Source organism: Strongylocentrotus purpuratus, unplaced genomic scaffold (assembly GCF_000002235.5).
Source record: "Strongylocentrotus purpuratus isolate Spur 01 unplaced genomic scaffold, Spur_5.0 spur5_scaffold_12, whole genome shotgun sequence".
NCBI lineage: Eukaryota > Metazoa > Echinodermata > Echinoidea > Camarodonta > Strongylocentrotidae > Strongylocentrotus > Strongylocentrotus purpuratus.
The window spans coordinates 12,262,945-12,275,809 of NW_022145597.1; the positions used below are offsets into that span (position 1 = coordinate 12,262,945).

A 12,865-nucleotide genomic window follows, 5' to 3' on the forward strand; every position below is an offset into this window, starting at 1 on the left:
CCCCCCCCCCCACCCCACCCCCTGGGTAGTCTAAACAGTTTAGATGTGCTATGGCCCATCAGGTTGGCCCAGTGATCGAGGGACGCGTGACGCAGAATGGGTGAAATGATTTATACATTACGTGATTGGCCTAAACTTTTAGCCAATCAGAAACTTGGGAAAAAGCCGATACTTCACCCGCATCAAAATCCTTGATTTGAGTTCGTTGTTCATCACCCGCCACCCGTAGCTAGCCCACACGGCCTTATTACGGCCAAGTAAAATAGTCGGTAATTTCAGTTTGATTGATAATGAGCCGTCGTTTCGGAAACTTGAAAGTTGAAAGTGAAATGAAAATCGAAGGCAAGAATCCATTCAAATGGCATCTAAAAATACGGATATATTCATCGTTGATGGAGGTCTGAGCACAGAGCTGATAAGACTTGGTTTCCCGGTTGACCTGGTGAGTTAACATATATTTTTGATAGTTTTGGGGGGAATTTATCAGTTTTCTCGCTGCTAACGATACGGGATAGGCCTATACCGGTACCTCGGCCTCGGGGCGGCGTTCGGTGGAGCACACCCACCACTGCCCCTGGCCCGTATCGGTTGCGGCAGGGCCAGAGCCTATACCTTGACTTGAGTCATGAGACTGTGTGTCGGGCATTTACTGCGCTGCACCTGTTCAAAATGAACTCCAAATTTATCGGAATCAGGATTTAAATTAATATAATTCCCTAGACTAGAGTCTAGATTATTAGATCTAGATCTAGAGTCTAGAATCTATATTAAAGGTAAAGACCAGTAATGGTCATGCGATTGCATTGTGAAAGAAACGTTGTGGAATCGATCAGAAAAGGTTGATCATCTAGCATCTAGCATCTGCAAGGTTCTGGAATCATCAAAATGATAAGAAATTTGGCCCATTCTTCGTAAAGTTACAAGCACTATACACAGAAAGATGTATATGGGACTACCCTATCTCTCTCACCAGACCATGAGAGAATTAAATTTACCAAATATATGAATTAGTAGGCGGTTTCCCGGCAAATTTTTTATCATCATGTATTAGTCAAAACATATTCTTTCACATGATTGGTAATGAGAGCTTCCATTTCATTTGTTGAAATTGGGGCGTTGCCGATACTGGTCTTTACCTTTAATACATGATTCAGGTAGATCTAGATCTACTCTCCAATTAGCAACTGTTGCATGTTGTCTAATGATAATCTGCTACAATTAGGCCTACAAAACAAACTTGTATACTACTAGACCTCTACATCTCTGGAGTCTAATTCAAAGTTTGCAAGTTGAAAATAATAATCTTTTTTGGACTCTAAAGTTTTAGACTTCAGTAAGACCGAAATATCAGGCTGTTTCGTTCAGGGACATGTTCTGCTAGGGCTACGTCTTGCTACATCTCTTGGAGCATGGAGGAGAGCATTAAACTTTTTTTTGTTTTGGTTTTTGTTTTGTTTAACTCCTCCAACTCCAAGTCCAAGAAAGTCTCTGGAAAATAATTTTTAAATAAAAAAGAGCTTTATTTCATCTCCCCATAACCCATGAAAATCTAAAAAAAGACCAACCAAGTATTGAAGAAGCTAAAATAATAAAAAAAAATTGTGAGAACCGACTGTTATTATTCGTATACATGTAACAGCGTTGGAATATCCAAGATCTATTGTCATAGTATTTGAATCAGTAAAATGTTATTACTTTGCACAATTTGCAGAAAATGTTGGTACTATTGTGCTTAAAAGTTTTATAGACTACATCTGATTCTGCACTGCCAGACTTCTACCAAGGGATAAGAGTAAGGACTTGCCCTTGATCCTACTATAAAATTAATAAAATGCATGATGTCCCCCCCCCCCCCCCCCCCCCCCCCCCCCTCCCTCTCCCTCTCTCTCTCTCTCTCTCTCTCTCTCTCTCTTCATGCTTTGCTCATTTGCACTAATTTGACCATAATCTTCTCTGAGTTTATTACTCTTCCTTGGTAATCTGTTTTTCATGTTTCATCATTTTGAATTTATTGTTTTCACCTTAGACTGACAAGGATCCCCTGTGGACATCGACATATCTTTTGAAAAATCATAATGCACTCCGGAAAGCGCATCTCAGGTAGGTTTTCCTGGACTTCAAATCAACACTTTTCCAAAGATTTGTGGGTATAATGATTATAATTTTGAAACAGGGATTAATTTTAAGAACACTTCTTGGCTCATTGTCTTCGCTTCATGCATTTTAATCTATACATCAGCATCAGAAATTGTTGTGTTGTTTTGCACTTAGTTTTTTAAAGGTCTTTAGTTCTTCGTTCTGACTTGAGAATACAGTTAATTGTAGTATTTTGTCAAGAAAACAATGCTCCAATATGTTGTTTCAAAAAATTTAACTATTTGATTAAAATAAAATGATTGTACTCGGATAATAACAATTTTGAAAAGACTTATATTCATTTTTGTTTAATTGTAGTTTCCTTGAACATGGTGCTGATGTCATCTTAACAGGTACTTACCAGGTAAATTCATTTCTTTCTTTTTCTTTAAAAAAAACATATTGAAAAGTGGTATCTTACTTACTCTTCTAAATGAAGTTTATTAAATGTTTAGAGTTTATTTTTTCCGTATTTAAAATCAAAAGACTACTTTGGCAAATGATAAAAATGTTTTTTCTCTTTTTACATTTTATCCAAGTTATAGTTTAACTGTTAAGAAATTACCTGCGAAAAACAGACTCCTGAATTAAAAACAGAAGAAAATGAAATAAGAATTTATTGACAGATCTACATGTATGTCTTCATTTTGTCTGTGCACTTGCATCTTAACAGATTATAAGAGGCAGATTTTTCCAATGTTATTTTTCCTTCCCCCCCCCCCTTATTTCTTTTGAATAGTTTAATTGCTCATTTTAGCTCTTTTTCTTTTGATAATTTGGAATTGTACCTTTACACAACAACAAAGTGATGATGGCATTGAGTTGTTGCTGTTTGATTGTTCCTCCTGCAGGCCAGTTTAGAGTTGTTTGAGAAGGCAGCAGGGATAGGAGCAGAGGAATTCAGCAAGCTGATTCAAATGGCATGTGACATCGCGAGGCAGGCAGTGGAGGAATTCTGGGAGAAACAATCTCAACCTGGTACTTAATTTATGGAAGAAGGAAGGTCTTTGAAATGATTTTTTTTTTTGTGTGTGTGTGTGTGTGTGTGTGTTATCTATTTTTTTGTTTGTCATTTGATCATGTTGATAAACAAACAAAAAATCAGCATATGAACTTAAAACAGGTTGACATTATTATCCTTTTGTATTGTATATCATAAGGAGAAGGCCAGAAATGTCACCCTTCTGACACCCTTCTGGCTCTCAGCAGATGATATATGACAATGTACATTATTGAAACATGATGATACATATACATAAGAATAATGATAGTGATAATAATTTCAATAATAATAATTAAAAAATTATTCATAAAAATAAGAATAATAATGAGTAAATAAATAAATGAATACATGATTTATAAGATGCCAATTTTAAAAAAGAGATGCGAAGGTAATGGGTCCATTCCCCCAACACAGTACCAAGGTGTATAGTACAAGGCACTCTTGTCCTTAAGCAAACATTTTATCTACATTGCTTCTCTCCATCCGGATGTTAATTTTTGTATAGGTATGTATGCAAAAGTCATTGTAATCTTCTGTAAAAACTTGCGCAAGGCTGGAATACTCCCCGAGGTGAAGAAAATGCGAAGATACTGTGTGCAGCACGCATACATCCAACGACCCCCATATCTGTAAGGCACCTACAGACATCCTAGATGTTCTAGGCATTTAAATGCAAGTCCAGGGGGTGTTTCACAAAGATCCTAAGTCGAACTTAACTCTAAGTTGGACCTAAACATTATGGACAGCTATTAGTAGCCTTAAAATAAAATATATTCAAAACGAAAATCATTTTAGACTTTTTATACATTTCGCATCAAGAACATGAAATCTCATTGATAATAACAAATATGAATGATTTGAATCAACATTTTATGCCTTCTGAAATAACTTTTACAAAATATTTTCATAGATGCTAATGGCTTTCCATTATTTTTAAGTCCAACTTTGGATCTTTGCCCCCAGAATGTTATCGTTGCTATTTTTTGTTCCTGTGATTTCGTTGAAGGAAGAAGGAAGCCTCTCATCGCTGGATCAGTAGGACCTTACGGAGCTTGTCTGCTAGACTTCTCAGAATACCATGGCAACTACGTGGATAACATGACAATGGAGGTAGGCTGTGTTCATACATATCAAAACATGAATCATGAGCTCATCATAGGGCTTGTTCACATGTGACAATGGAAACCACAGAATCTTTTACTACTATTATCATTGTCATTGTTATTATATTATTTTTATTATAATTATATTGTTATCAACAGTTGATTAATATTATTGTTAGTATCATTATTATTATTGTTTTTATTATTGTTATTATCTTTATAATTATTGTTGTTATTAGTTTTGTTATCATCATCAGTATTAGTAGTATTAATTGTTATTATTATTATTGACATCATAATTATTATTAATAATAATAATATCATTATTATTATTATTATTATTACAATCATCATTACTATTTTGCATTTAAGTGAATGGCAATTGGGGATGAAATAAAGTAGCTGTTCAGGACATTGGTTTATGTGTTATACTCATTTATGTACGTGTTATAAAGCAACAGCAGCGGTACATGTACATGGACAGTTAATAATAAGATCATCAGATACCAAAATCTTATTTGTGGTCAGTAATGCCATGTGTATGGGACATAATAGCTTAGACTTGTCCTACAGTGTAGAATAAATGAAGATTTTAATCACTAGTTTCTTTCTCTTTTTATATATCATCAGGAATTAAAGCAGTGGCACAGACCCCGAATCCAAGCACTTGTAGATGGCAAGGTTGATCTGTTAGCCATAGAAACTATCCCGTCCATTGTTGAGGCCGAAGCTCTACTGTCAGTTCTACAAGAGTTTCCAAGTATGAAGGCATGGCTGACTTTCTACTGCAAGGTATACAGTCGAACCTGTCCTTATTTCAGTTTTATTTTAATTTCCAAGAGATAATCAATATAAGGTCTTCCTGTCTGAAATGGTCACTTGATCAAGTGTAGCGTATTAAAGCCCAACTGCAGCTACTTGCACCCTCTATATAGCCCACAATGCCTTATCGGTGACCATTGGTCCCCCATGATCCCCTTTTCTTATGTTAATTGAGAGCTTATTTGATGAGATAACCACCTGTCAGTGACCATGAAGGGAGATCTAATCTCTCCTGGCCAAACTAGTGCAGTGGGGCTTTAACATGTATAGGGAGTGATTTTCCTACACACAGGGCCTCCAGTTTACATTCTGTCCAGGGAAGTTGTCCCCTGAACCTGACTCAAAAACAGGGGAGGAAGAGCGCGATTACACACAATGCGATGACAATCATTATTGTCTCCCTATGGAAGAAAACATGTGGAAAAACATGTCTAGATAGGCCACTTGTCTCCAGTGGCCACATTTTGTGTTTGTCTTTCCCTTGGATGGCTGAAATAGTTGGTTATTTTAAGAACCCCCTTTTTTCCTCCTTGATATTCCCTCGTTTCAATCTTTGTCCATTGGTCAAGTAGTCAGCTCTCAACTCCACCTAAAATTCCAATCTGATGAAACCCCTTTAGGAAACAGAATTGTGCCTGTCGAATGATGGCCATACCCAGACATAAATAATTATATCTGATTATTGTACATCTGAAGAAACAAAAAAAAACGATTACACACCCAAGGCATTATTTTTTTCTAAAAGAGTGGTACTTAATCACTCTTATATTTTCTTTCTAAAAAGGACAAATCCCACATAGGCCATGGAGAGAGCTTTGCCGAAGCCGTCGGCAAAGTCAGCGCCTGCTCCCAGATAGTGGGAGTTGGTACCAACTGCATTGCTGCGGAAAACGTCACAGCGCTACTACAGGGTGCCTCAACATCCAGGAATGGAAAACCCTTTGTCGTTTATCCCAACGCACCCGGAGAGCAGTGGATAGATGATAGGTGAACAATCTTTGTCTGTTTTTTTGGGGGGGGGGGTGGTACCTGACCAGTTGAGTCCAGTGACATTGATGAGGAGAGTTTGGCCATCCCAGTTCGAGTTGGGCAAAAAATGGCAAATATTGATTCGTTAGGCAATCAAATTATAAAAGAATATATGCCATGTCGTGACCAAGTAAAACCAAGTTGGCCAATCTCTGTGTATAAATGGCTTTGGTTGAGTCAGTGGCCTAGCCCCAACTATGTTTCGAGCAAGAAGCACATTTGATTGTTTGCCAATGTCAGTTGACATTTGATTACAAGCTTTTTGTGTTCATCGTGATATGTCACAAAAATTGTCATCCATTTCCTTTAGTGAATTTAGGGCGGAGGCATATAGGCGACACAATTGCTTCTGGCTTGTTTTCCTTTTAAACAATAGTTTCTGTATTTTGGGGGTGTATTATTCATTTATTATTGATAATTATTTCTTCCATTTTATCATTTTACTGTACAGCGTGTGCGGAAAGACCGCTGCTGATGAGTTTGATGACCTCATACCGGCATGGATAGAGGCAGGAGTTAAGTACATCGGGGGTTGCTGCGGAACTAGTGCTTTAGACATCAAACATATAGCGACTCTGCTTACCGATAGATAGTGAAGATCGATTAACTTATTTGTTGACTTCATTTTTTTTCTTAGTTTAAAGGGATTGGGTAATTTTGTCTCAGATTCTGAAACAAAATCCTGGATTTAGCTCATGCTACAATGATAATTATAAACCTTTAGGTCAGTCAGGAACCCCATGACTTTTACAAGCCCATCGCCTGTCTGATTATCAAGATATTTATGATTGGAAATTGAAATCAAATTTTGTGTTTTCCTAACAATTTTCATAACACTACAGTCTATTGGGGGAAATGAGTATGGTAAAACCAGTCACTAAAAGATTTTTTACTTGTTTGAGGCACTTCTTGATCATTTTGGAGCGCAATTTTTCAGGGCTTCAATATTACACCATATCACAGACACTGATAACAGGTACATGTAGGGCCATGCATCTCAGATTTAACATTGTTAAACAATGCCTTTAATATCTGTCGGTGGTTAACTTTTCTTCCTGGCCTCTAATTTCTTTTAATTCTCTTCTATTCTGATATTGAATTATTCTACTGTGGAACCATTTCTCATCTTATAATGTGACGATTAAATGATAAGGAATATCGATAGCGGAGGATTTGACAGTGAAGAACCAGGCACTTCTTGCGAAAAACCTGCAGCACACCAAAAGTATGGACTGCATGGACAGTGTCATTGCTCTTCTAGCTGCAAGTGAAGGAAAAACTGTGAACAGGGGGATTAAAAAAGGGCAAAGATGGCTTATTGAACGTAGGAATGGATGATATGTCATTTAACTAAACACTGCATGAGCATCGAACACCAGTAACAATGTATTGCCTTTGATTCCATAAATTCATAATTTGTTTTTAGATTGCATAACCCTAGCTACTTCTTATGTCTGAGCCACAAGATTTGTTTTAATCTCCATGATTTTATTTGACTTTCTGGAGTTATATACATGATGTATTTAGCAGGATTTTTGTGTGTGAATAAGTGTGTGAAATGCAATACTACTTCTCCTACTCAGTACTCGTTCATGGTTGTGTGTAAAATGTGTTTCAGATATTTTGTCTCAGTGAATATTTTGACAGTGAACTTTACCTGACTATTCATCATTACTTTCACTTATCAAAAAAGATTGACGTAAACAAAATACAGTTGTTGAAAAATAATCCTTTTCAATAAATTCATCAATTTATCGACGATTGATGATGATGAAAATCTTGATGATGTGCAAAACAATCTTGAAATTGAATTGGTCTAAAAATTGCCAATATATGTTCTGTGAAGATTTTTGTGCTAAATATGCAAGAGATCATTTTTCTCTTTTCAATTTTCCATGTAAATCCAAGACGTCTTCAAAGAAATTTTGATCATTGAAATTTTGTCATGGCAGTGTCTGAAACCTGGTTTAATTAGGATACAAATATAAATGTATATAATGTTGAAAACAATATTTTCTGCTTCCTATTTGTAGGCAGGATAAAAATTGGCGGTGGAGTTGCATTTTATGTAAGAAATAATTTAATTATGTATTAAGAAAGTTCATGTATTACAAGGAATAATGAAATGATCTTTATAGAAATCACTCACAATAACTAATCCATTATTGTAGCATGTACTTATCGCCTACCAAAGACTGATATGCTAAATTTTACTGAATAACATACATGTATTATAAATATTGGGAAGTGCAAAGGAAGATATTTACCTAATTTGTGACTTAACGTAAAGGTGCTTAATTAGTTCACATAGTAAAACAATTTTTGTTATAGATACGATATGCTCTTTCAATATTTACCAAAGTAATAACATAATCAACTCCTATATATATATCATCAAATTGAGCTTCTTTAATTGATAATATCTATGCCAATACACTTAAAAAGAAGATTCACAATGTAATAATTTACGATGATCTTTCTGATCACTTCCCAATATAGGCTATTTTAAAAAATGAAACATTTATATATATATATAATTGTTACAGTATTCAAATAAAACTTAAAAATGTTGATTGTTCAAGTGCTAATTGTTGTACCAATGTAAACGAGAGGTATAATACCTCATTTCAAATATATGTTATGATATATATGCACATGTTTGATTGTTTTCCACTCCAGACTGTTTGCAGCAAAAGTTGCCTCAATTGTAGAAACTTTTGATTAGTAAAGGTTTACTCAAATCTACAAGACATAAGAATAAATTATATAAAATAAGTCTTTAAAAGTTTTCAGCATAAAAATGAATTATAAGAACTACAAAAACAAAGATACGAATATTAAATATTCTGAATATGAAAAATACTATGATTATATATTTTCATCATCTAAGGTGATATGAAGAAAATATAATTGGAGACATATTAACAATATATTGTGTAATGAAAAAGAAAAGATGTGTTGGCTTAAAAACATGTATCTTGTTAATATTGGTAAAAAGTTATGAAAATCAATATCCAATCCATTGCATTCATTCCAAGATTAAATTTCATGTCAAAACTCAGATCCATTCTTTGTTACAAATAAGTTGTCAAAGTACATGTACATGTACTTAATTCTCCTTGTGTCATGTGATACACTGCAATAGCGCCATCTCAAGACATTGATTATACCATGAGTATATACTATATATAACATTGGAATAAATCAATACAAAACTGCGTGCGGTGTGTGTTGCATATTATTGAAATTGTCATTATTTGGGAGTATGGTAGTTGACTTAATGTTCTGCCATGGAACTGTTCATACAATGGAATACTTAGATTTAATGAGAAATGAAGTACTGAATGAATTGTTTCAATTATCTTCTCTTGAATCTATGTATATTCTTACTGCACATCCCCCGTTTGGTTTTCTTTCTGCTCTTGCCACTACTTATTATTTATATCTCTATATCTAACTATCTCTCTGCATTTATACTCTTCTCTCTCTCTCTCTCTTCTCCTTTCCTTCCATATTTCACAATTTAGTGATATTTCTGGAATCGACTTGTGTGTTCAATATGCAACCGATTCTGTTTTATAAACACACCAGGTTTCCATATCTCGTTTAGTATTTTAACATTTCAACACAATCGCGTTCAAATTCTTTTTAGAAACCGATGTAAGACTTTGCAGATGTGCTTAGTTGTGTGATATGGCTTAATTTGTGTTGTAGACAGGGAAGAAAGAAAAATTGAGAGTGAGGAGAGAGCTGGAGAGGAAAGGAGAGAGAACAGGAGATGTGGGAGACTTGGACCGAAAGAGCTTCCCCTAATCTTAAAAGTTATGATTCACGAACCGAAGGTCCGTCTTTTCTATGAATAGGGTGAAACTGAAGTGTAATGTAAGGCATATTATGATAATAATTGGAGCCTAGAAAAAAAGTTAGCTTTAATCGACCGTACTTAAAATAAATCCACCCCTGTCATATACCATTAGAAACAACGCCAATGAGAACCCAGACATATGGTAGCTCTCTCTCTCTCTCTCTCTCTCTCTCTCTCTCTCTCTCTCTCTCTCTCCCTCTCTCTCTCGAAGAACCTATAGGAAATTACAAATAGTTCGATGAGTTCACTTATATGACGGAGGGCGTTTGAGAGTAAGAGACATCAAGCCAGCATGCATTAATAGAAGGGTTTACTAACATATTCAATTATATGCATACTTTTTAAACAAAGGTTGTTCTTGACAACTTGAAAGCTTGTCCAATGCTTGCTCAACATAGCGACAAATAATGTATGCAGACTAGATTCCTAGTTTTGTATTAATGGAATAATTCGTCACTAGGTCCCCGGGAAAATAACATCCATAAATTTGAATATGTTACACCTTAATTTGAGCACTAAATTGGCGTCAATTCTTGACCGCACGCTGCCAATAATGTGTGATACACATGATTTGGATGGGCACTCCACGGGGCACTTAATGAAAGCATGGTTTTTATTTTCTAGGCTTATACAACAAAAATGGAGTGAGGTATTCTTTGTATTACAAAATGCATTCTGGTTAATTTAAAAAAAAAAAAAACTGTTCCTTTTTACATCTCTGAAACGATTAACACTGAAATTCTGGACTGATGTTGTACTTCCCACTTCTCAATTTCATTTGATTCATCATGCTTTATATTACAAACAAAACAGCACAACAAACTAATTAACAGCGCGTTGGGCAACCAATATACCTTACAATCTCCCTATTCTTATGGCTGGGGATCATGATTACGCCCCCGGCCCCCCCCCCCTATCAATTATCAATGCCTGAATTATACACCAACACCGATTAAAAATATATATATATCATTATAATAAATTTTCCAATTGATATTGGGAATAGTTAAAATTGAAAGGTACGGCACCGTTCACACTACCCTGTTTTACTATTCTCAATATCCTGCTCAAACCGTTCACATTGTCTTGTTGGGCATGTGACTCAGTTCCATGCACCATTTACTGCGACCGGTCTCGGTTTAGCGTATCTCCCTCGCCTCCAACGTTAGGTTACCTAGACTTTCCGAGTTCATAAATCAGAAGGTTCGTGATTCCGGAGGTTATTCCGAAGGCTCATAAATCAGAAGTTCTTAATTCCGAAGGTTCAGAATTCCGAAGTTTCGTGATTGCAGAGCCCGGGTTCATTTTATTAAGGTTCATAATTCCGAAGGTTCCTAAATCAGAAGTTCATAATTCCGAAGGTTCATAATTTTGAAGGTTCATAATTCCGATGGTTCGTGGTTCCGGAGATTCATTTTATTAAGGTTCATAATTCCGAAGGTTCATAAATCCGAAGGTTTATAATTCCAAACGTTCGTGATTCCAGAGGTTGATTTTATCAAGGTTCATAGTTCCAAAGGTTTGTAAATTCGAAACACAAATTTCTCACACCAAGTGGTTCATAATTCTGAAATTAAATAGACTTCAATGGCCAAACATTTGATGCATTATTTCTGAGGTTCGTATTACATTCCAAAACTGAAAAAGGGTTCAGGTTCCGAACATGAAATAGGGTTCATTATTTCTAACGTTCGTAATTCCGAAAACGAAACAGGATTCTCTTTCATTTTCGGAATTATGAATTCTTCACAATTATGAATCTCTTTTTTTTTTTTTTTTTTTCGTTTTCGAATTCATGAACCGTACATTTTTATTTCAGTCTTTTTGTTTTCAGAATTACAAACCCTATTTAATTGTCGAAATTACGAACATGTTTTTTCTTTCATAATTATAAACCTTCGGAAGTAAGAGCCTTCGTAATAACGAATGTTCTAAAATAAACGAATCTCCGGAGTTGCAAACATTCGGGAAAATGACTTGTAACCCCTAAACGTCCAGCCATGGAACAGACCGGAATAACTTGAAAATCTTTGTGTCATCTCGCGTTTCCTTGCAGTGAGCTTGGAGTATGAAGCGCACCGATATATCCTGTCCGAGGAGCTCTTTAACCAAGGATTAAAGGGTCAAGTAAATTCTGAAAGATTCATCTTGCTTTCTTCTTTTTGTTCTACTACTTCTTCTTCTTTCCCTTCTTCGATTTGTCTTCTTCTCAACTCTTTCGCTCCTCCTCCTCCTGCCTCTTCTTCTTTTTCGTCAGATTCTTCTTTCCTTTTTCTCTTGTTTCTCTTGTCATTCATGTTCTTAATCTCTTTTTTCCTCTACTTTTTCTTCTTTTTATTAAAATTTTGGATCCGCGCCTGCCAACAACTGCACTATAGTTCTTCGGCAACATCTCCGGCGACTATTACCCAGGGTTGTACTTTGCCAAAGATATAGGGTTAGTGTCAGCAGGGGCGGATCCAGCCGGCGACAAGAGGGGGGGGGGGCCCAAATCTTGAGAATTTTGTTCGCAACGACTCAGCCAGTTTTTGTCCAGTTTTTTTGAGGAATAGTTTAGCGCCGACTCAGCCGGTCGGTGAATAAGCGGGTGTGGGGGGGGGGGGGGGGGGGGGGGGGGGGGGGTAAGAGTAGGTATTACATTTTTTTTTTGAGGAAAAATTTAGCGCCGACTCAGCCGGTCGGTGAATAAGCGGGGAGGGGGGGGGGGGTTAGAGCACCTATTATTTTTTTTGTCCCAATTCGTGAGAAAATATTTAGCAGCGATTCATCAAGCCGGTGAATAAGCGGGGGGGGGGGGGGGGGGGTGATGGAGAGGAGAACCAAACATTTTGTTTGAGGGGGTGAAAATATATATTTTTTTGGGGGGGGGGAGGGGGAGGGGTCAGGGGGCCGCTTTTGTTTTTGTTT

General features: G+C 36.2%; 1 protein-coding gene across 1 annotated transcript; it reads left to right on the forward strand.

The window, feature by feature from the left end:
• Positions 1-308: 308 nt before the first annotated feature.
• On the forward strand, positions 309-6,803 carry LOC105447242 (homocysteine S-methyltransferase YbgG). Its single transcript, XM_030981841.1, has 8 exons — positions 309-442; positions 2,027-2,100; positions 2,455-2,500; positions 2,988-3,114; positions 4,146-4,249; positions 4,873-5,034; positions 5,849-6,051; positions 6,545-6,803. The coding sequence occupies exons 1-8, from the start codon at positions 359-361 to the stop codon at positions 6,684-6,686; spliced, it is 942 nt and encodes a 313-aa protein (XP_030837701.1). The 5' UTR covers positions 309-358; the 3' UTR covers positions 6,687-6,803.
• The last annotated feature ends 6,062 nt before the right edge of the window (positions 6,804-12,865 follow it).

What these genes read in the sequence shown, in the direction of transcription:
- LOC105447242 (XM_030981841.1), top strand. Translation starts at nt 359, where the DNA reads ATGGCATCTAAAAATACGGATATATTCATCGTTGATGGAGGTCTGAGC. An exon ending in TTGGTTTCCCGGTTGACCTG is followed by an intron (nt 443 to 2,026) that starts GTGAGTTAACAT and finishes TTTTCACCTTAG; the next exon opens with ACTGACAAGGATCCCCTGTG. An exon ending in TGGATAACATGACAATGGAG is followed by an intron (nt 4,250 to 4,872) that starts GTAGGCTGTGTT and finishes ATATATCATCAG; the next exon opens with GAATTAAAGCAGTGGCACAG.